The sequence below is a fragment of the Eupeodes corollae genome, chromosome 1, assembly GCF_945859685.1.
Source record: "Eupeodes corollae chromosome 1, idEupCoro1.1, whole genome shotgun sequence".
In the NCBI taxonomy this organism is placed as follows: Eukaryota; Metazoa; Arthropoda; class Insecta; order Diptera; family Syrphidae; genus Eupeodes; species Eupeodes corollae.
The window spans coordinates 35,795,552-35,820,964 of record NC_079147.1 but is presented as its reverse complement, the minus strand read 5'-3'; the positions used below and the strand labels follow the sequence as shown (position 1 = coordinate 35,820,964).

Here is a 25,413-nt window from a genome sequence, read left to right as displayed (position 1 = left end):
CGTTGCCCCTTCCCAGATGGAGAAGTTTCGGGTGTTCGAGCGGCAGTGTTTACGACGCTGTACCGGCTTATATCGAACAGCCGAATCTTCTTATGTGCATTATTATTCCAACGAGGTCCTGTACAACGGGGCTCGAATCAACAGAATTGACAATTTCGTGATAAAACTCGTTCGAGGTCACATTGCAAGAGCTATGTCTTCGACCAACAATTTAATTTTCGGGGCGTTCTATCCGAACGACGAGTATTTAGAGAGTGCACGCTTGAGCGGCTTCATTCCACCAGAGGCATTCCTCTTTTTAGACAAATGCGGTCTGATACAGGATAGATTGGCAGTCCCGTTAATCTACCACGTCAGACGAAGAACCGTGGATAGGCGACTCCTGTACAATCGGAACGTCATGGCACAAGGCGGAGCAGAGCTCCTTCGGTTCAGTAGGGCTGTGTCCGAACGGGACCGAACTGATAGGGTGAAGCAGGAGAACCAGTTTTGGTGGCTTCAATCGGCACTTGATAATGGGTAGTCGGGATGGGGTTTAAGCCTTGGCCGGCTTACATACTTGTTTTATAGTTTTAGGGTTTAGTTTTAAGTAGAATAGGCATGGTGGCACAAAAAAAAAAAAATACAAACAAAATTAAAAAATAAAAAGAAAAAAAAAACAAAAGAAAATTAAAAACAAAAAAAATCAAAGAAAAAAAACATGGAATAAAAAAAAAAAAAACATACAAAAAAGACAGTAAAATATAAAATCAAAAAACGTTAGATTTGCTGCTGTGGTTGTTCTAGTTTTAAGTAGTTTATAGGTAGAATAGGTAGTTTAAGTTAGTTTTAAGTTTTATTTAAGGACCTAACTTTAAGTAGTTTGTAAGTAAAAATAAATAAAAAAAGGATATTGATATTAGTTTTTTGTTCAAATTTTCTAATAAATACAAAAATAAATGAAATAAAATTTAAATGAAGTAAAATAGATCTTAAGGCCGAAAGGCATTACTAATTAGTGTTATAGTTTAACTTAGAGTGTCCGTATGGGACCATTAAGTTAGTTGTAAGTTATGGATAATTAGGCTAGTTTTATGAATTTTTGTCTAGCTTTAAGATAGGTTTAAGATTGAATAAATAAAAATGAATTAGAAAAAAAAAAAAAAAAAAAAAAAAAACGAAAATGTTGACTCCATGAGAGTAGGTCATCGCGGCAAGAAGTGGTGGTTCCCCCTGTTTGCTTTTGGTATAGATGCTGCTTGCCAAAATGCATGGCTTATCAAAAGGCAAAAAAAAAAAAAATGGACCTACTGTGATTTTCGCAGAAATATCGCTACTGTTTACTTGCAAAAATATGGTAAGCCTCTAACCCGTGATTCTGATTGTAGAGTTCCAGTCCAGATAAGAGTGCCATTTGAGGTGAGATCAGCAGGTGCAGCCAAAGACCACTCAGAAATTGACTGTTCCCACCGACGTTGTGGATTCTGTCACCAACGTACGCGAAAAATGTGCGCTAAGTACAATATCGGTTTGCACCAAAAGTGTAGGTATAAGTTCCACAACAATTGAAGCTAAGCCTTCTTCACTAGTAATTTAAGTAGGTTAAATGGACTCTCTTAAAGCTTCCTACACGTTTCAACTTTTCCAGAGCTGTTAGTTAAATCGTGAATTAGTTTCTAAACTCCCGACTGCACTGATGCTCACAAACTCATTTCGGTCGCAAATATTAGTTCGGAAAGAGACGTTGATTTCTCAGCTCTTCAGTTTTTTTGTCGATTTGTTCTTTCTGGTCCTTCTGCAAAAGGCACAGATGGACCACTAAGTTTATATTTTAAGGGGCATTTATATGTGAAGAGAATGGGAGTGTTAAGCCAAATGTTATTGGTTTTTAAAAACGCGTTTTACATTGACATCTGAATTTGTAAATGTTTATATTTATATCGTTATTAAAGAAAAGTTCCAAAGCATTGAGTCCGCCTAACAACTTCTTCCTTAAACATTTTATCTTGCTATCCAATCCTTGGCAACCTGACGTCTTCATTATGTTGTTAATGTCTTACCTCGTAACCGTGACGTTTTGGATGTTATTAGGCTTAAGAAGTTAGTAAGGTGCCGCTACAATCCTGTGTGAACTAGGGCCTCACCCAACAAACGTCTCCATCTAGCTCGGTCCCTAGCTAGATGTCTCCAGTTTCGCACTCCAAGTTCGGTGAAGTTACTTTCCACTTGCACGCGCCACCTGATTCGCAGTCTTCCTCTACTGCGCTGCTCTGTGGGTATGGATTCGAAGACTTTCCCGGCCACAGCATTGGTTTCAATGAGCTCTAGGTGACCCAGCCATCTTAGTCGTTGGACTTTTATCCTTCTGGCTAAGTTTACATCACTGTACAGCCCGTACAGCTCGTCGTTCCATCTTCTCCTTCACTCCCCTTCTATGCATACGGGACGAAAGATCAGACGAAAAACTTTTCTCTCGAAACGACCCAAGGTGCTTTCATCCGCTTTTGTCATAATCCATGCTTCTGCAAGGTATAGCAGGACGGGGATGATATAGCGACAATTTGGTCCCTCGAGAAAGGGCAAATCAATTGGTTTCTTAGCTCAAAGAAACACCGTTCAGCAAGAGTTAGTCTTCTTTTGATTGCTGGTGTTGTTTTCTGCGTTTTTAGCGGAGCCTAGGTAGATGAAGTCCTTGACTGCCTCAAAGTTACGTCTGTCGATGGTGACGTTTTGACCGAGACGTTGGTGTTGTAAGTCCTTTCTTGACGACAGCATGTGAAGATGATACAAGCTTCCACAGGTTTTTCTCAAAACCCATCTCCGTCTATCAACTCCTACTCTCACGTCCCGGAGATTAACATCGGGTACCCGGCCTAGTACCTCAACTGGATATTGAGTTCCAATCCCAGTGGAAAGTTTTTGGGGGCAGCAAATGAGAGAGGTGGGAGAGGTGTTTCCCCTAAGGCAACTCTTCTTTCATCCAGATGGCAGAGGAGGAATTCCCAAGTTGGAATTTCCCAGGAAGGCAAGTACATTGATAACGGATTTATAGATACAGGCATCAAAGAACAAACCAAAAGAAGGAGCTAGAGATAAGAATATATCTACAACGTCTTCTCCCAATTTCGGGCAACGCAACTTCTTCGCGATAAATTTAAGAGTTATTTTGTATTGTCATTTGCAAAACGACAAAGCTTGGATCAAAACTGAGTTTTAAATCAGTCCAACAAAAAATTCTTATCGAACATTTGAAAAAAATATTGAGAACTATGAAAAGAAACAACAATAATTTCTTCTTTTAAACAATACAAGCTATGAATTAACTATCTTGATGAATTCCAAATAAATTTCTAGAGAACGAGAGAAGAACTTGTGTCATTTTTTTTTAAATGCAGACGAAGTTGCTATATTAAAGACAAACATGTACGTCTTCACTATAACCTTTACCGATTTCCTATAAAGTGAATTTGCACGTATCTGCTTAGCAGACATGGTGAAAAGTAAAGCGGTTCAGATATATGTTTTAAAACACACTATAAAAACGGTACACACAAGACTCATCTTTCCTTGTTTCTATAATTACAAATACTAAGGCACATGCTAAGCTAACCATATACGACCGAGCCAAAGAGACAAATGGGCCCGCATCAGAGAAAAGCCAGAAAATTTCCCATGTGTTGGGAAAATGAGAGGCTTGGTTTTGCTCTGTTGATCCAACAAGCCGAGGATCAATTGTACAGTATGTGGGGCATTAACGAGGCAATGAGTCTTATACACAAATTTCGCTTGCCGTCTAAGAACTACCTAACTATCTCAGTCTATTTCACACAATAATAAGGGAAACAATTTGTTGGTGTCTATTTCCTACTTATAATTTTCTCTATTTCCAGCTGCCAAAAAGGAAAATATTAAATACAGATGTCATTTTCTGTCATATTTTTCCAACTCAAATTTTCTTAATTTTATTTTTACATTTTTTATCAAGTAACAAAATGGGAATATAATCAATTCATCTAAGGTCCCATATTCCCAGAAGGGGAGAAGAAGATGGAAAGACGAGCTCTATGGGCTGTTTAGCGACGTAGACGTAGCCAGAAGTATAAAAGTCCAACGACTGAAATACATAGGTCACTTAAAGCGCATGGAAACAAAAGCTACAGCACAGAAAGTCTTCAAATCCACGAAAATAGGACAGCAGAGTAGAGGAAGACTGTGGATCAGGTGGCACGCATAAGAGAAAATTGAGTTCACCCAACTTGTGAAGTCTGTTGGGTGAGGCCCTAGTTCACACAGGATTTAAGCGCCACCTTAGGAAAGTAAGTAAGTAAGATAAGGGCGCTGCAATGAAGAAAAAACATGTCGGTCTTCACTACAATCTTTATTCGATTTCTTATAATCTGCATTTTCGAAGAAGTCGTGATGTTCTATATCTATCCAACCAGTGATATTTCATTATTTTGCATCCTCTTTGTTTGAAGACTGCGAAGTGCCGATACAAGTAATTGAATAATACATAAGATTTATGTAAGATAGTTAAAATCTATAAACGGATGAAGATTCATTTAATGAAAAACTATAAACACAAATTTCGAAAAACTTTATCAGGAATTTTATTGCAATAAAATTTGTCTTTTCGAATTTTCAAAAAGTAATATCTCAAAAAATCTAAATGATTAAGTGATTTTGAATTCAGATTGGAATGAAGGCCACAAAAAACCCATCGGAAAAATGCAATTTGATACCTTGTCGAAAAGTGTAATTAAAGTGTAAGTGTCGCAGTGTTTCCACAGCTTAATATTTTTATTACTTGACAAACAACCCAACTCACCACTCATCATTATACCATTAGCCCATTTCCACCACACAAATTGAAGTCCACCATTTTGACTTTCGACTACTTTCACCAGTGAAGTTTTTTTCTCAACGCGTCTTTTCCGGCCATTACTATACTACAGTCGTCATCGCGTGAGAGCGAGTGAATTAAAAATTTTTCATACAAAATTAATTGAATTTATCAAATAAATAAATATTAGTTTATTAATTTCTAAGTAAAGTTCTTTAAAAGAAGTTAGAAATAAACAAAAGAAACAACTAACAAAAACCAAAACAATGTCTGATAACAAGAATAACGACTGCGAAATGAACGGTGAAGACTTCTCACAAGATGTCAGTACCAATGACCAACAAAATGAAGAAAATGGTGCCGGTACAAATGGTAATTCGGCCGAATCGCACGGACGAGATGATGACAGGTAAATTTAATGTTTCTTTAAATTGTGTTAATAATATTAATTGATAAGATGAATTAAATAAGTTTTTTAGATATTTTATCTTTTATTTTATTATTCTGTTACGTAAAATTTCTCTACTTAATTTTTCCATTCAAAGTGTCTACAATACGATGAGTAATGTTGAATCGAGAAATGAAAAAATCGATACTTGCGCGCCACCATTTTCTTTTTTTGATAATTCTCTCGGCATTCTTGTTCGTGTCTTAACCTTTTAATTTTTTTCTTTTGTTGATTTTTTCGAATTTTAAGGCATAAATTTGTAATCCAAAGGCATCAGCTTTTTAGTGGAGAGATAATTGATTTGGGAATGTTTATATTTACTTTTATTAGTTCGGTGCGTGTGAATTCGTAGAAAGTTTTGCCCAGAAACTTGGTTTATCATCCTTTTTTCCATTCACAAAAAAGTATCTCTCTACCAACTATCATCTCGTGAAATTTTCCTTATCACATTTCATATCAACTTGGAATTCAAAAGCAGAACCCTACTAAAGACAAAAATGGCCGCTATGGGAAGGGGAACTATGCGCTAAATTTAATGCTAAAGATCGCTTCTGTTGATTGCGATTCCTCTTGTCTTATAGTTTTTCGCCGGTTTTTTTTTTTACTTTTCTTTCACTATCCCAGGGCACTGTTTCCCGCTTTATCTTCTGTAGACAAGACACCTACTCCCAAGTCCCAACATACTTGATTAAAATTTGCCAATTTTTCTGGGTGACATGTCTCAATAAATGAAAATTAGAGAATTTGTTTTATTACATTTTAAGGGTCGTTTGTTTCTTGAAAGTAAATTTTTAAATCAAATAAGTTTAAAATCCATTTTATCTTGGAATTTTTATTTTTGGATCTAAAATTTCATTTTTTCATTCGTGCCACCACCACAAACATGCTCAGTCTCATATTTATTAATTTATATTTTGTTTGTGTTGCGTTTGAAACGCGAGAATGGCGCGCTTGGCGTTGTATCCAGTCTTTTTTTATTGTCGTTTTATTTTTTTTACTGTACATTCGAGTCTCGATAATAAAGCTACATTCGTATTTATTTATTTTTTCTTCTTCTGATTCTCTTGTGTTGATATACATATTATTATAAATTGAATGTATGTACGATGTATTAAAAAGAATTAAAAGTTTATATACCTACATATCTACCTAGCCACATTTATTTTGTTGTTTCGTACTAAATATACCTACACCGTGATGTGTAATTTGTTGAACAACGACCGGTTAATTATCTCCACAGTAAGAACAAAATTAAAAGTAAAAACTGAAAAAAAGGCGCATTGATTGGATTTGGCAGGAGTTTTCTTTTTTTGTATAAGTTAAACAAAAAGAAAAAGAACAATAACATATATTTTCGTAATTTCATACATAATTTTAAGTTGATTCAGTACATCATGTGCAAAAATGACGTAACGTAAGGTGTGAATGTTAAGCCTACCACTTAAAAGTGTATGTAATTATTTAGGAAGGTAGGTATTTTAGGTACGCGCGTTGGTAGGTAGGTACTTTTATAGACTTAATTTATTCGGAATAAAACATGAAACGAAAAAGAACATCCATAAGTTGAATGATAATCATTTTAGGTAGGTTTTACTTTTGTCTACGTGGGCAGTTTGTGAATTTATGCTTATCATTTTTATTAGTGTTTAAAAAAGATGCTAATAAAAAACATTTAGAAGGCATAGTGTCTTTGAAAAATGCCGGTATTACTTTAAGGTAAAGCCGGTATATTATTCAGGTAAAGTTATCTATTTATTCTTACTCATTTGGCATCTAATCTTCTGTTGGTTTATTGTTTTATAAATTTATAAATCAGTATTTAGGTAGATAGAATTCGAGTAGTGCATAAATCATGGTCAGATGACTACAATGGAAAAAAGCGCTTAAATACATATTTTCATTTTTTGCATTCACCACTCACTTGAAAGGTTTTTATATACCTACCTTCATTAAGAAGGGAGGGATTTGAAAGGAGGTGTGTACTTGAACTTAATAATAACATTCACTCAGTACTGTTAAAGAACGAATTTCTGTACCTCAAAGTACGGCTGAAGTTTATAAAACAAACAAGTGGCGGGACAGTCCGTTGAGAACTACGGTCTGTTGACTTAAAACTCGCAACCAATCCTTGTAATCTAAGAAAGCACTTTTTATGATAAAAATAACTTTTGGAGGATTTGTCAATTCCTAGCAAGAGGCAGCACCCGTGAAAAAAAAAATGCACAGGCAGGGATTCAATCACAGACCTCTAGCATGACAGTTCTACGTACTACAAGACTGAAGTTTGGCTTGAGGAAAAACTTGTGCATATTTCTTTAATCACGATTATTACATTGGATGTTTATAAATTATCATTTTTATTGAGTGATATAGAATTTGAAATATCTACCCACATTTCGAAGCATGATGTCTAGAAAATTAGAAGTGCTAATTTTTAACTTGTATGACTTAAAACTATCACTAAAATAAAACACAATCCCTTCAACAAAGTATTTATGTTTTTCTGTTTGTGTTAAAAATCAAAAATAATTATTAAAAACACACATACCTGCTTGTCAAAATATAATATGCATTGAGATTTAAGACTGCAAGTTTTTAGAAGTGCAAGATCTTAAAAACTATTTAATTTATACAGAATTTTTTCAATGAACAACAATTGAATGATAAGTTTTGATTAATCTATTTGGATATGGTTTATATTAAGTCCCAAAAAAAGTCATATAAGTTTAACAGAACACAAAAACAAAAGTTGTTACTAGTTAACTGATGAGTTGAAGTGAGAATATCGGTACGACACGCCAATATATCAAATTTTTGATGCACTTAAGTCGAATAAGTTTGAACTTTAAAAGAAATATGTAATAAGTTTTGTTAAACAATCTATTTAATTGGTAATGTCACTTTAAACAACAAATATTTGTTTAATAAAAATAAATAAATTGAGACAGTTCTCTCGTTTTCAGATTCAGAAAAGTTATCGAATCGTTGTTATTCATACAGAATGCATAGTAGATTTTTAATACTCATTATTCTGTTTGTTTAAAATTTGGAAAAAAAAAACTTTCAAGTCAATATACTTAAGATGTATGTGTATTACAGATCACTTCTTATGGAATGATCACATATTCGATAACGCCAAAAATGCTGCCAGGTGCTTAGGATTTCTCCGACGATGGCTTTTATCCGTCCAAAGCTTGATTATAATTCGCATATCTGGGCAGGTGCCCCCAAAACAAGTTTAAATCTCTTGGATAGAATTAAAAAAAGGGCTTTAAAAATGATAGACGACAGAACTATAATCGAAACATTTAAATCGCTAGAACACCGTCGCAATGTTTCAGCCGTAATACTCGCACTTCAAGGAATGCTCATCAGTTTACCCTTGAGCTCAATTTCGGGCGTACTGTCAAGTATAGAGATTCTTTCTTAAATCGCACATCGAAAATGTGCAATGCTTTGGCCAACTCTGTTTTTCCCTCACATTCTGATGTTCAGAACTTTAAGACCAATGTGCACCGCTATCTCCTTTTAAATCCTTCCCTATTTTCCTAACGCTCCCGCTGTGTTTAAATATAAACTTAAAAAGGGTACTAATAACCCCTTGATTGCTTGTGAATTAAAAAAAAAAATTCAAGAAGTACATAATAGTCATGACCTGGTCAGATATCTTTGTTGCAATACAAACAAAATATCCAAAAGAGTTATGAGACAAGTATAGCATTCTTGATTTTCTTTAGGAATTGAAGTCTCACTTACTCTAACCAGTTGCATTCCTACCCTTACCAATTCCACCGTAATACACGAGTCTTCAAAAATCAATATCAGTATACCCTCGAGCCCAGTTCGAACGTACTGTCAAAAAGATATTCGGTCTTCAACCATACTACTTACGCTAATGTGGAATGCTTTTCTACCCTATCTTTCCTAGTCTCTCTCTCTCTCTTTCTTAAGCTCACGCGTATTAAGGGTAACAAAAATCCCCTTGAGTGTGCGCTTATTTAAAAAAAAACTCCTTTCTATGACTTTGAATTCAAAGCAAAAGTTTGTTAATTTTGAATAGTTAAAAATAATAGCAGCAAAAATAAATCAAACATATTTATTGTAAAAAATGCTTACTATTTATTAACAGTTAGTTGATTAATTTATTTTATGTTATGTACAATATTAAATTGTCCTAAAAAATGAAACAAATTTTTGGATAATGGCTCAAAGGTTCACTTTAGTTTATGTTAAGTGAAAGAGGAGGTCAGTTAATTAACAATTTTCGGAACGAAAACGTTCTTATCTTATCTTAGGACGTATGATGCTTTTTAGAACGTCTCAAACCGTACATGAAAAGTCAAGCAATTTTTACGAAAAATAAAACTCCATACAATTTGGCGTGGTGAACAAATGTATGGATGAACTTCTCGATTTGGTCAGGGGATATAAGCAGAAATCCTTCAAAGACAAAAATGTTTTGTTCGCCTGAATCATTTGTGTTCGCCCGGAATTTTAAAAGTTTTTGCTAGTTTCGCCCGAATAAAATTTCACTTCGAATCAGGACTCACAGTTCGAATAATTAACGTGTTCATAGAGCTTAACTCGTAATAAATTTCCCCAACTCTAATAAAAACAGAGAATGATATCCGAACCAACTTTCCCAGTTGAATATAAAAACCCAAATAAATGTATGTAGAGCTGCAATTTCCTGTTAAAATTGAGGACCCTGGTTGTGAAAACACGCTTTTAAATCCATTTCCATTACCATTACCCATGCAAATTGCGACCCGCCTTATGTACAACGTGCTACTGCTATGCAGATAAGGAATGAATTATATCTCAATTAAAACTAGTTTTATTTGTTTATAAAAGTGCTTTTGACATCCTATTTTAACCTTGGTTTTAACTATTTTCCGAAACTGAGGTCTGAGTATTTAACGTTTTCTCTAAAATGTCAAATATATTATATTTCTTAATGGGTTAAGAACTATTCTATTTTTCATTCGCATACTCAAAATGTTATGACTATTAAAATGTATAAGCCTATTTTGAAAGTAGATTTCAAAGGCTATGTTTTAATATCCGAATGGATACAAAACATTTCACATTCGCTCGTACTTATCCGAAATTGGACTCAAAAAAAAGTTAAACATTCCTAAATTTGGAATGGATTTAATGTTAATTGGGTATCTCTAAAACCTAACTTGAAAAAATATTAGAAAGGTTTAAGTTAGTCAGGAACATAATGATAAGAACATCTCATTTCGAATTTGATTTAAAGGGCAAAATGCTGAACCAAATCTTCCACCTACGCTTACGTCATATTGCACTTTCGCTTTAAATGAATACGATAACTAGCTTTTAAAACAAAAATTTTAAGAATTGTAAAAATAAAAATAAAAAAAAACTAGAATTTAAGCCTATTTTTGTAAGCATTAATTGTGTGTTGTGTGTGATTAATAAATATAAACAAAAATTGTTGTAATCATTTTTTCTCTAAATAAATTTAAATTCTTTAAAATATACCCAACGTTGTTTTAATTTTCTAAAAATTCAAAATAGAGTAAAACTAAATTTTAAGCTTATTCCAATAAAACAAAAAAATATAGAAACGAAACATCATTTAGATTTTATTATGTATAATTTTCTTATAAGAACCCAAATCCAATCATTGTGTGTGAATTCGTAACCATGTTTGTTTAACGGTAATTTTGAAAATTATCAAACAATGAAAGTTACCTCTTCGTCGTCGAACAAAAAGAACACATAAGAATATTTTATTATTTTTTTTTAATTCCTTAAACTTTGTTTTGATCTTGTGTTTTGTTTTTAAGTCATATTTATTTAGTGTTAAGAGACGATCGAAAAATAGTAATCGGGAAAAAAAGTTGTTTAAAATAAAAAAGAAAACATAAAAACTAAAATTATCAGTAAAATACAGAGAATCTACTTTGGAACTTTTGATGTCAATCTACTATCTACATAAAATATACTTCTCTTCTGTTCCTACTACACAACACGATCGATTTTCGGAATTTAAACTTAGTCATATTAATTGAATAAATTGAATTGAACATAAAAGTAACTAAAAAGACAAGCCTCGGAAATAAACCTAGATCGCGGAAAATTTTACAAAATTTTTTTCCATTACAAGAACCAAAAAAGAATACCGGAGTAATTTTTTGAAAATTTTGAAGTAAAAAACGGTTTTTTGTCAATTTATATTGTCAAAGTAAAAAAGAGTAAATACCAAAATAAAAAGTAAAAACAATTCGGGCATTATTGATCGATGATGATGAGAGAAAGATGGTGACGAGATGAATGTGAAACATTTTTAATTTCATATACAAATTGCTTAGGGAATCCTGTTGTGTATAGAGTGAACTAACCTTGTTCCTCTCCGGCAGGTATGAGTGAGAAAATCAAGGCTCTCTTAGTGAGTGAGTCGTCGTGGATGTGAGACCCACCAACCACCCACCCACCCAACTAGTACACTACTACTGCCACGCCAGCAATGATTCCTCTTCTAGCCTAATTCTGTGTGTTTTTGTGTGTTTGGAGAACCGAATCAACGCAACCGAAGTTCCAACTTGGAGAAAGACACACCAGAGACAGAGCGAGAGAGAGAGAGAGAGAGAGAGAAAAAACGAAACGATGTGATGGTATTTATTAAACAAAAAATATTCAAAAACAAAAATCAAATATTGGATTTTAATAAAAATAAATACACTGATCAAACTAAAATCAAATAAAAAACAAAACTCTTAAACTAGAATCTTATCTTGAATTGTTACTTGAAAATTCCGTTTAAAGTAAAGCTTTGTTGTTGCTATATTATTGGAAAAATACTACTTGAAAAAAGCTTTCAAACTAATAAGTGATATACACATAATATTATTATCATCTTTGAGACAAATACTTTGGCCATTGTTGTTTTACTACTTGTTTTTTAAAAAATGAAAAAGAAAATAGATTTTAAAGAAACAAATCAAAATTTTTCAAATTCTTGTTGTAGCTTTTTATTCCACTATTCGAAATATTCACTTGTACTTGATTTATTTATTCTTGAAGTAGAGATTGTTCTTTATAAAAATATTATTGATTGATTGACTGTCCTTTTTTTCTCAATATAGTGGAGCAAATATTTTTGAGATTCTTTAACTTTTACACTTAAAACAAACAAAAATAAATTTTACTCAAAATGGAAATGTTGTTGTCTGTTTAATCAAAAAACAAAAAAACTAACGTAACGTAGTAAAATTTTCACGAAAATATACTTGAACGTTTTTTTTTCCTTTGCTTTTATATACAAAATATTTTAAAAATAAAGTAAGAACAAAACAGTAAATTCTAACTTTATGAAAGTAAAAAGAAAATACGAAACAAAATCGGAAAAAATCCCTTCCTCCAAAAATAGGATTCTTTTCTAAACCAATCATACTAATGTCGTATTGTTTGAATATTTTCAGGAAACTTTTTGTTGGTGGACTTAGCTGGGAAACCACAGAAAGTAAGTAATACCGCCGCTCATTAAACTTATCTTCTCTAACTTGCCAATTTTTGTGGGGATATTTATTCTAAAATGATTTGTTTTTCTTAAATTACAGAGGAACTTCGTGAACATTTTGGTCACTATGGTGAAATTGAAAGCATCAATGTTAAAACAGACCCACAAACTGGTCGTTCAAGAGGATTTGCCTTCATCGTTTATACAGCTGCTGACGCCATTGATAAGGTTATCGCTGTGAGCGATCACATAATTAATAACAAAAAAGTTGACCCCAAGAAGGCCAAGGCTCGTCATGGAAAGATCTTTGTTGGAGGTCTTACTCCTGAAATTAGTGATGATGAAATTAAAGCCTATTTTGGACAATTTGGAACTGTAAGTTTTAGAACTTTAAAAAAAATATGTTTTTGAGATGATTTTTAATGTTTTTTTTCTTTGTAATTTGTAGATTGTTGAAGTTGAAATGCCATTTGACAAACAAAAGTCACAACGTAAGGGTTTCTGCTTTATTACTTTCGATTCAGAATGCAATGTCAATGAATTGTTAAAAACACCAAAGCAAAAGATCTCTGGTAAGGAAGTAGATGTTAAGAGGGCGACACCAAAACAAGAAAACCAACAAATGTCGACGATGCGAGGTGGACGTGGTGGTGGCCCACGTGGTGGCAGTCGTGGAGGTTATCGACTAGGTAAATTATAAAATAATTTTACAACAATTTTCATTCAATATTATCAAAAACAAAATGCTTGCGTGTCTTTGACTAGACAGACATAAAGAGAGAGCTTTAAAAATGATAGGGCGCGATAATTGTATAATTTTTGTCTTGAACATTGTCGCTTTAATGTTTGATGTCTGTCAATTATAAACAGTTCTCCAGTTAACCAAGTATTTCATTGCCAAAACTATTCAACCGAAATACTCAATTTACCCTGAATTCAGAATCTTTTAAGTACTGATTCTTTTTTCTTTAGCCGCACTTCACGAATGTGGAATTCTTGAGCACGCTTAAAATTTCCCGCTTACGCGATTTGGTGACATTTAAAACTAATGTGAACTTATCTTTGGAAGTAGTGCCAAGTACAGAGAATTTATTTTTAGTCGTCGCTCTTCACAAATGTTTAATTTTTAAGCGGGCTCAAAACTTCGGCCGAGTTCAAAAATGTAACTAGTTGCAGAAAGTCATGCCGACAAAATTCATGCAGTATATTTATGAACAGAAAAACTCCTGCAAGAATACGGCAGATATACAATATCAAAAACCAGTTCATAAATGTCATCAGGCGCCTATAAAAAAAAGTATGACAAATAATTAAGTTTGGTGGTTGTAAGTGGTTTTTAGTGTCTTAACAAAATTCTCTCAAAATGTCCAATTAGAATGTTTTATTAGGACTTATTTTAAATGTTTTGAATGGAATAAATGCATTCATTTCTATGAATTGAAAATATTATATTTCAACTTATTAAAAACAAATCATTTTATTTCTTGCAAATAATTTAATTAATATTCATTAATTTTACCTACACATCTTGTTCTGACATTTTTCTGCAGACCGGCAACAGAAATAAAATCACTGCAGATTTGGTCAAAATTCAGCTGTTAGGCTGTTTTTTTTAACACAGTTACAGACTCAAATCTTGCATTACTGCTGCATTTTTACATTAATGGACTAACCCTTCCTATTCACTGCGATCCGACGACATTCAAAACCAATATGAGCCCAATTTTTGCCGTGGTGTCAAGTATAGAGATTTTATCTAATGCAGCACTTCACGAATGTCGAATGGTTCGGCAGACTTAACATATCTTACTACGATTTGATGACATTCAAAACCAATGGGAGCCCAATTTTGGAAGTAGTGTTTTATCTGTTACAAAACTTCACGAATGTGGAATTTTGACCCGTATAATTGTTTTCCACTGCTATGGGATCGGTGTATTTTAATTTGTTTGTATATTTTTAAATCCTTCAGTGCATGCATAATCGGTCTAATTTAGGTATCACCTGATTTTAAAAGGATCCGAGGATTTTTGCTTCGAAGTAGTCTTCCGATCCTCTATCCGGAATTTGTCTCCGATATTTCTAGAGCACTACGGAGAGTTGCCTTGAAATCCGATAAAATATATTTTTTGTTGTTGTTAATTTTTGGACAATTAATCTGTGACGAGAACAATTAAACATTAAATTGTAGGTCCCGTTACGTGCCCATCACTCGTACACGGGTAGTGTGAAAATATTTTAGTTGAAACTTGAGCGATGATGTATTTTTGTCTCCCTGTATTTTCTCCGAAATGCCTTTGAACGGACAGAATAATTCTAATGAAGAGTTTTTAAAAGAAATCTATGGATATATTTTTCATAGTAAAGAGGAAGGTATGCCACTTATCAAGGAAAACGGTATCAGCCAAATGGCGACGACTGATTTAGACCCTTTTTTTTCAAAGGTGTCACTTACACAAATGGGCTTACACTCTAGGACCATATTATAAAAGTTCCAATTTAACGGTTTCATAGCGAAACCACTGGGAAACAAAGGCTTAAGCACCATATCCTTTTTTTTTTAATTTTCATTGAGCAATTAGAACATTTAGTGGTTCCATAGCGAAATCACTAGGAAACAAAGGCCTAAGCACCATATCCTTTTTTTTTAATTTTCATTGAGCAATTAGAACATTTAGGAAACAAATGCCTAAGCACCATGTCCTTATTAAATTTTCATTGACCATATAGGACATTGTCAACAGTATGTCACGAATTCTATCTTTAAGGCGGATATTGTTGTTATTAAATGGGCATCAGGTCAAATGAAACACATATTTTCTTTTTTGGTGAATTTGTTTCATTTGACCTGAAGCCCATTTAATAACAACAATATAGCAACAAAAAGGTCACCAACATCAAAAGATATAAGGCGGATAGTTGGGCATTATCTTTCACGTGGCAGCAAAGAAATGAGTCAAATTGTGGTATAGTAAAAGGTGTTCAGTCACAAGTTCAACTCTTCCAGAACTTCCAATCTTGCAGTAACCTTTCTTACAAAACTATGACAGCTTCAGAAGTGAAAGCCCATATACCGGGCTAAAATTAAACCTCTCAAAACCTTCAAAAACCCTTTGGTAGATTTAAAAAAAAACTGCTCCTTCTCTGATCCTCCCTTAAGTTAAAAAGTTAGAAGTCAGAATATCACTTCAAAACAAAAATCAATGTCGGCAACACAAAATAAACGAACATTTTTATTTAGGTTATCCCCATCAATGGTCCGGCCAAGGTGCATACCCAGCATACGGTTACAGCGGCGGCTATGATGCAAGTCCCGGTTATGACTACTACAGCGGTGGCTATTACAACGGCTACGACTACGGCTATGGTAAATACACTCAACAAAATACCAATCCCCAATCTACTTCTAATAACTATTATAATAATACATCATACCACAAAAATAATAGCTATCATCACTAATCAAAGTAAAAACTATAAGAATACTGTACAAAACGCCAACCACTACTACAGCAGTTATTTAAATAAACCAAGATTTCAAAATTATATGAACAGTACTACTACTACAAATAGGCAACATAACAGCAACAACAATTTTAATTACTCGTATAATAATTATAATAATAACAACAATAGATCAAGACCAAATAATTATAATTACACCAACAATAACAGACAACAACAAAAACGAACAGAACAACCACAAAAACAACCCCAACAACAACAACAAAATAATGAAAACAATTTCCAGTAGATTGTTGTTTTTATATATATACATATTTTTTTTTGTTTATCGTTTATTACATATATATAAATATTTTTTTTTTTTAAATTTCACCTAAAAGGAATAGTTATCGAAAATTACAAAAAGAAAAAGATTTTATTCTAAATTTGCACTTGCGACGAAATTTTAATAATGAATCCAAACTTCTTTTATTATTCAATGAAACACGAGAATAGTAGTTATCTTTTTCTCTCTCTCTCTGTCTCTTTTTGAAACAATTAATTTGATAAAATTTCTTTATAAATTTATCAAAAACAAAAAAAAAAAACGAGTATAATTTTAAAATTCAATTTTTTTCCTAGATTTATTCCAATATTTTATTTTTACTTTGTGTAACTTTTTAGTAACAATTACAATTTTATTATCTAAGTGTCTTGACCAAAGTAGCAGACAATTGGATGATGTTGTAATTTTTATTTTAAAATAATAATGATAATAATTAATAATAATAGTGTATGACTGGCGAAGAGTGTGTTGACTTAAAAAACAAGAAAAAAAATATAAATTAGCAAACAAAATTTTAAATTCACAACCCCCCTCCTCCCCCCCAAGACTAAATCTCAACTCAAAATCAAATTGCATGTATGTAGTTCATGTACAACATAAAATCACAAACCACATAAAAATAATGAAAGTTTGGGAGCTGTCGTAAATAAAATTTTTGACAGAATAATTGTAATCGGAAACGTTTACGAAACCCAAAGAGAAAACGATCACCATTTGTATGAAAACTTTCACTACGATCGTCTTTTTCGTGAAGTCTTTCTTTGGGATTCTAAAAAGTTAACAACTACAATGGAATTTCATTGTGATCCTTTGGAATCTGTTTATAACAAGAAAACAATTTCTAGAGGAACCCCTGGAAACTAAATTAGTGTTCGAAAAAATTCCTAGGAAAATTTTATTTCCGATAGCTTCCAAAATATATAAACAACCACACAAAACAACAACAACAAAATAAACAAGCATACTTACTCCGTATGCAAATATACCTCAAGTATAATATGCAACAGTTGGACCTGCAAAACAAGCAATTTATAAACTGTGCCAAAAACCACTTTTATAAAGAAGTAGTTGCGTCTTGGAATGCTGAGCTTTTTCTCTCTTATTGAGATAATTAAATACACCATGAGTTATGCTTTTAATTATTATTTTTTTGTTTTAAACAAAAGAAAAAAAACCACTGAAATATTACCGACGCTCATATTTTTTTCTTCCTCAAAACTAGTTTCAAAAGGGTTTTTGATTGATTTGATAAACTTGAAATTTCGAAAACCCTTGTTAAACTAGTTTCGATGAATAAACTTAATAATATGATGAACACGATGCGTCGTAAGCAAACAGCAAAACATTTCAAGATCAACCTTTTTCACAAAAGTTTAATTGTGCCTTTTTATTATATAAAAACAAATATTTAAAAAAAGGAGTTATTGATTTAACACCTGTTTAAAAAAATAAATAAAACACACATCATCTATATGAACGGATGGATGGTGCATAAAAATGAATGACTGTATTTAGTCAAGCCCGTAGAAGAGCTTATTATATGTATATACACAGAAAATCTATGTATATTATAATATCAAGCTAAATGCATATATTTTCGTATGCAATATTTATATTTATATATATATATATATTTTTATTTTAAACATACTATTTTAATATAGTATAAGGAATAGGTACGGAATAGGACAATGGTAGTTGTTGTTGCTTTTGCACAGCACAAATGTACCTTGTCGACCTAAAACAAAACAAAACAAAAAAAAACATAAACAAAAGAAGCAAAACAAAACCAAACAAACAAAACAAAAACAAACAGCGCCTGCAAATGCGCGTTGGATACTTCTTTTATTTGCACGCATTTGTTAAATTTACATATATTTTTTTTTTAAAAAAAACTTTCCAAATTTTTAATAAACACCTTCAACACTTATTTTTTCAAAATTTCTGTGTTGTTTGTTGTATTTGCAAATCCTTTTTGCAAGATTTTTAATTATTTTGTTTTATTAAATTTTCAAAAACATACATAAATAAATAAGAACACACTTCGTCAAAGATTAAAAATATTAAAATATTTTGCAATATTTTCGTAGCTAACATACACGTACATACAATTATTATAAACAAAAACAAACAAACAAAAAAAAAGAAACAAGTAAATTTAATTATATTTTTAAACAAACAAAAAGAAAAGTAAAAACAGAAAAAACGTTTTTTGGCTGCATGTTTCTCAATGTTAATATTTCCTTAAATTTTGATTATTATTATTTTGAGTCTTTTCCCATGTATTCTATTATATTTTTTATTAATTCTCAAAATCAATGGTATATTAATATTATTCTATATATATTATATGCTATATATTTATGTATTCTTCATTTTAAAATTTTGATATGTAACATATTTATTTTTTTATTTTATTTTTGTGATACCGAGTTTTCTAATGTTTCGCCTCACTCTTTGGATGATTCAATCATATATAATTTTACTTTTGTTTTTATATATTTTTAATAACTACTTTCGATCTTGGTAATGTTTTTTTGATTTTTGTGGAAAACTTAAAAATTTAATTCGGTTGTATTTTGAAATGCTTCTGTTGTTGATTTGATTTGATTTGAATTCATGATGATGATAACGATGATACATCTCTTTTCTTCTCCGTCGTCGTATCGTAAACCCACAAAACAAAAGAGCAAAAGAATGATGAAAGAAAATTTAGTAAAACTTGGGAGTTGTTTTTTTTTTTCCTTTTCGTACTTCTAAAATTAATCAATAATAATAATAACAATAGAGTAGTAGTTTTTTTTTTGTTTTGTTTTTCTCTATATAGTAATTTCAAGATAAAAGAAAAAAGAATATTTAAATCAACTAATAAAACAGAAAGAAAAAAACCTTCCGCGAAAGGGGTGAGGTGAGACATTACAAAGTTTAAAAAATTTGCCAACGCAAAAGTTGTGGAAAATAAGGTAAATAAAAAAATTCAATATATGTGGAAATGCATTGTGAAACATGAGAATATTATTTATTTCTTTTGTAAATCAAAAAAATAATCAATCCAAACAAAAATTAAAGAAAAAATGATAAAAAACCAAACAAAATTATTAAAAAAAAAAATACACAATTATAATCCAATAATCATTTTATAAAACGATTTTTCTTCTTCTTCTTCTCAAACAAAATGATTAAGCAAAATTAAAAAAACAATTTTAAAAATAATATAATATACCATCTTCATAAAATTAAAGTGAATTTGCTTTTTGGTTATATTTTATAACAACAACAACAAACAAATAAAATGAAAACGACAATGTTTGACAAAAAACCGAATATATTATTTAAAAAAAGAAGAAAATTTTATAACAAAAATCAACAATATGGTAATGTTCTTTATTAAAGCAAACAAAAACAAAGAAAAGGCAAATAAAAGAATCAAAACAAACAATGTGTTTCTCATATATTTTTTTATTTACCATATTTTCCAACGATGGACGATTATTTTTTCACTCTCTCTCTCTCTTTAGTCATCTGCTTTTGTAGTTTTTTGAAATTGAAATTGAAAATCGTGTTGGTGTTTAGTTTTAGTGATTTTTATTTATTTAGTAGTATTAACTTTTTTTTTCGTTGTGGTGACATCAAGTCTTTTTTCTTTTAAACGAACAAAACGAACAATGGTCATAGTTTACACAAAACTTACTTCAAGTTTTCGTTTCGGTTCGCCTTTGTAGAAAGAGAGATTGGAATGGAGTTTAGAAAATGCTTTAGAAGTTCATTTTTTCATAAGGTTTAGTTTAATTATTTTAATTTTTGGTGTCAAGGAAGACCTATTATCATTTTTAAAATCAACTCAATTAAAAGGAGTTCAGTTTGAAAATCTGTTTACATTTTAATTTTACTTTATTTAAGAAAGTGATAATTTGTTTTCTTACATTTTTCAATTGCGAATGTGTTCGAAAAAACACTAGTGCGTAGGAAATCGAGTTCAAGTTTCTGTATTGGTATTTTTTTTACTATACAATTTTAACCCTTTGTTCCCGAAGATGTCGATTACATTTTGCACAAATGGCCTTGGTTTCCGTCATGAAACTTCTAGAAATATGTCAGAAAAGTATCAATTTTGTGGTTCCACAGGGAAACAATAGGCGGCCGAGGTTTAATAACTTTTAACCAAATAACAAAATTCTATGGGAATCGCGGTGAATCGTTTTGCTAGTGAGTTTCACATTTTTCAATTATTGATTTCGCTTCCGTCTTCTTCGACCAATTACCGAATTCGAAGGCGAATTTGAAATGTAACGTTTGGTGGCGAATTAAAATCCGACAGGTTTTTTTTTTGCGGATTCACAGGCGAAAGTGTGTTTAATATTATTCACTGTTCGATTTCGTGGATTCTTTCTTGATTGTGATGATATAAAAATGTGAGTTAGTTTTATTTGAATTCTCTTATAATTTATCCTCAGTCCACAATTTAATATTCAATTTGGAATAAATCAACGCAATTTCATAAATTCAATCAAAACAAAACAACATTTAGGAAGAAAAAGTCAGACTAAAAGTGTCAAATCACTGGAATACAGGAAGAACTATTTTCGCTTAGCCGCGGATTCGTTAATAAGGATATAAGACGCAAGTCGAATTTGAAAGTCGAATTGAAAACGATCCGCCACAAAACCTCATAATCAGACCCCTGCTTTCCACCGAATGGAAACGATCCAACACACGCATTTCTTATCGATGGAATGTGATATACATTGCTTAGCTTTTAAACAATCATATCGTCTCTAAAAATTCAAAGGTACAATTTTGATAAAGACGCCATTTGATGAAGAAAAGATTTGAAAACACTCACATTGTTCAAAGTGATTTACTAATATCAATTTGTCATGTTTGGTACCAAAATGAAGTTAAGAAATTACTGAGTTATTTATTTAAACAAATTTCGTCTAATAGGAAAAGTTTTTTAATATTATGTATAATTAATTACATAACTGGAGAAAAACAAATTTCACATTAGCAAAATGTTGATGGTGAGTCCAAGTGATACCGGGACTAATAAATAATAATTGAAATAAAAAAGTTTAGCTCTATGGCAGAAATTAGCAGTTTCATTGTTAATGGTAACTATAATAAATAAATAAGGAGCCTTATTGAGAATAAAGTACCGAATGTCCTGTCATAGAACACATTGAAATTCAATCTTTCTTAATATCCCATCAATTTCCAAACCTTCGTTTTGAGTCGAATTTGTTTATTCCTTATAAGAAATACGAATATTTACACATGTTAGAAGGAGTTAAATTTAAGAAGTAAAACTTTTGTAACAACCGTTACTTGTGCCCATGTTCTGCATTTCACTTCTTGTGAATTCACTTTGGGAAAGTGAATTTGAGTGTTCCACAATTCGTTATTGTGAATTTGATTTTCAACATGCAAATGGATGTTCTGTATTTCGGTTTGTTCCATTTTTTGAACGCATTCAAATCGCAGTTTTTATTTCTGTGAAATGATCTTTGATAGTTTCCTTCTGCTAGGAATCGGAGGATTGCAGCAAGTTTTTGAATTGAAGGAATCGATGAAGGTATTATAAAAGGTTCTATTTCCCTCCGAACATATAAAAAGGCATCTTTGCTTAATCATAAATTCCAATGAAAGCTTAAAAGAGGAGATATCAAGAATTTACTTTATTTATCAGAACAATTCTAGGGATACCCAACAAAGAAGATTAAAACAAGTCATAGGATTAGACGGAGACAAGATTAGGTTTTTGGGAAGCGGTAAGGTCATTATAAAAGGCTAAGGTCGTTAGTTCTCTGATAGATGAAGAGTGTTGGACTAATTCGAGAGGTTTTTATAAAAAAGAGATTATTTTTCTGAGCTATTTAAAATATAAAGAAAAAAAAACAAGTTTTTAGATTGTTTCAAAAGGTAAGTTATTTATCATAATCAGTAACAAAATTTATATATTTGATAATTGAATGTGCCTATTATAGATCATGAATAAATTGAAATGAGTATTTTAATAACGATCGAATACAAATATGTTATTCTAAATTAGACTAGAGATAATTCAATTTAATTAATTAAAGTTCTTCTCTGTAACAGGCACAATTATTCGATCCGATTCCAGACGATTGCAAATGCGAAATAAGAAAATGTCTTAACACCTTTATTTGCTATAGAATTTGAAATTCGTAAAAATAGAATCTCGAAATTCTGTGACAATATTAAAGTTACGATTACGGATCTATGATCCACCGGGACAATGCCGATTTCTTGACAAAGTTTTTAAATTATTTTCGATTTATCTCTAGCTTTATCAAGAAATAAATAGAAGGGTATAATTTTGTCAAGAAATTGGTCGTGAATTTATTAATCTGTGCCTCTAAAACCATAAATTTTTTATACAAGAAAATAACCCATAATCATATGTTTTTAAAGCGAATGGCTATGAAGTAATTTACTTCTTGATACGAGTATAAAAGTTGGTTTTTTAAAAGCTATAGAAAAGTTAAAAAAAAAGAAAAATGTATGAAATCTTTATTTGAATCGATAGTACGATCCATGCAAATGTTGACCTTAACTGCGCTTCAAATGGTCCATCCGATAAGTCCAATTTTGGCATACTCTTTCCAACATTTTGTCTGGTATTTCACGAATAAATGCTTCAATGTTGTCTTCCAATACGTCAATTGAAGTGGATTTGTCTGTATAGACATGAGCTTTGACATAGCCCCACAAAAATATTCAAAAGGCATTAAGTCGCACGTCTAGGCAGCCAATTGACCTGCCCCGAACGTGAAATTTTCATCAAACTCGCCTCTCAGTAAGTCCATTGTTGATGCGCGTGCTGTGTGGCACCGTCGTGTTGAAACCACATGTCATGCAAGTCAAGCTTTTTCATTTTGGACAAAAAAATGCAGGTTGGCAGGTTCAGGCAACAAAAGGAATATCATTTGCAGTCAACTTCATTTTTGGAACGTAATTTTAATTTTTACAATTTTTGTATTGTAAATAAATATTAGTTATATTTTTCCAAATTGACAAGGAACCCTTTTACAGAAAGCTTTAAATGAAGTTGTGCACTGTGCAGAAAATAAGTAAATCATAGAGTAATAAAGTTCAGCTTTGAATGAAAAAAACATAATCAACTGTCATTTTGATAGAAGTAGATTTGACTTGACAGTTAGGGAGATTTTTCTTGACTAGCTTTCGAGTCAACTTTCCATTAAAGTTGCTTAAATTGAAAGGTAGTTTTTTGGCAGCTGGCCAATCAGATACCAGATACTTGCCTAACTTTCAAGTACCTTATGTCGTCTGAACCTGCCCAATATTTGCTTTGTTTAATTTCGCGAACTGTCACTTTTAAGACAATTAGAAATTTACTTGTTAGCAAATGTATACAATTTTGGACTCCATTAGAAAATTGTTAAATAGTAAATTGTTAACCCTTAACAATATGTTCGCCATTGTCTTTAAAATGAATAAGTATTAAAATTTTCCTAAATATGTACTTACTCTCTATCAATTCAGATCATTGATATTTTTAACATGGACCAAATGTCAACACTTCAAGTGTGTTAAAAAGAAACGTACATTCCAGCTTAGGTTAAAATAAAACAGTCTTTTCAGAAAATTCCAAGAAACTTCAGTGAATTTTAAAAATGACAAAGCATTAAAGTAGAACTCGTTCAAAACCCTTAAGTTTTGTTTTTCCAATAGTAACTTTTTTTCACGTGTCTATGTTACCTCAAATATTTTAATTTAATTGAAAGTCCAAAAACTTAACATAATTTTAACTTTTAACTTTTCTTAAAAACAATTGAAAGTTCACATCAAAATTAAAGTCGTACAACATGCTTTTGGTTAGAAAAAAGGAAATAAAACGAACATTAGCAATTATTTAATACTTATTTGCAAGGCCCTTGTTTTGTTTGATAGCTTTTAACCTGTTTGGTAAAGATCTAAACAATTTTTCGAAATACGAGGGAGGTATTTTTGTCCAATCTGCCAGCAGCACCACTAAGGTAATTTTGGAATCGTGGTGCGATATTTCGCGGTCTTCCAAAAAAAAAAAACCAACCATTTTGATTGACGTTGATATCAGGTGAAAGCTAAGGTGTTTCAACCACTTTTGGACAGTTGTATAGTAGTGAAGAAGGCTTTGTGCTTGGGATTATTATCTTGATAGAATTTTATACTATCTCATATTCCAAGTTAACGTACAAGCATTTTAGTTAAGTTTTCAAATGTTGAGGTAAAAGTTTTGATCCACTATCGCATTGAAATGTGAATTTCCTGCTCTTGAATCTGCTATACAACCCCAAACCATGACCATGACAAGGATTCCAATGGTTCAAATCTTTGCAAAGGTTTGCTTTAACGAATTCAATTCTCTTCAACTTCTTCCTGGATACAGTTCCATTGTAGTTGTTTTTTATTTTTCTTAAGGGGGTATTCTGGTCTAGAGACATGAATTTTAGGTAATTTTTGAAGTGCTGTAGAAAAAAGCAAGCAACAATTTTACCATCAATTTTTGTATACATTATTTATTCACATTAGAGCATACAAAACAAAAATAAAAAAGTAAAAAAAAATCAAAATTCCGTCAGTTATCAGCTGATGGAGTGGTACGTTTCAAAATTTTGGTGCGTGACAATACCCACGATTTTAACTCTCCTTGAAATCTGAAATCAAAAAACTAAAAAAGATTATTAATCTACAATAATGTCGCAATGTCTGGAACTACGGAAAAGTTACAAACATTTTTTTTTTTTTACAAAATGGCGGCTGTCTAAAGAAAAATACAAAAAATTTACCATTTTTTTGAACATTCTTCGATTTGTTAAAAATAGTAAAAATGAAAACTTGGG

The 25,413-nt window shown here is 31.5% G+C and overlaps 1 protein-coding gene across 3 annotated transcripts in view; it reads left to right on the top strand.

The window, feature by feature from the left end:
• The first annotated feature begins 4,899 nt into the window (after positions 1–4,899).
• The window catches only part of LOC129942472 (RNA-binding protein squid), a 28,659-nt gene continuing 8,145 nt past the window's right edge, over positions 4,900–25,413 (top strand). The window contains exons 1-6 of one of the 3 annotated variants that reach the window (XM_056051445.1): positions 4,900–5,231; positions 12,722–12,762; positions 12,860–13,134; positions 13,208–13,448; positions 16,001–16,126; positions 16,209–19,988. In XM_056051445.1, coding sequence (XP_055907420.1) covers positions 5,089–5,231; positions 12,722–12,762; positions 12,860–13,134; positions 13,208–13,448; positions 16,001–16,126; positions 16,209–16,513 — 1,131 coding nt within the window. In that variant the 5' untranslated portion in view covers positions 4,900–5,088 and the 3' untranslated portion in view covers positions 16,514–19,988. Of the gene's footprint in view, positions 5,232–12,721; positions 12,763–12,859; positions 13,135–13,207; positions 13,449–16,000; positions 16,127–16,208; positions 19,989–25,413 lie in introns of those variants that run through there. The other 2 variants (XM_056051446.1, XM_056051448.1) reach the window with 2 other exon arrangements.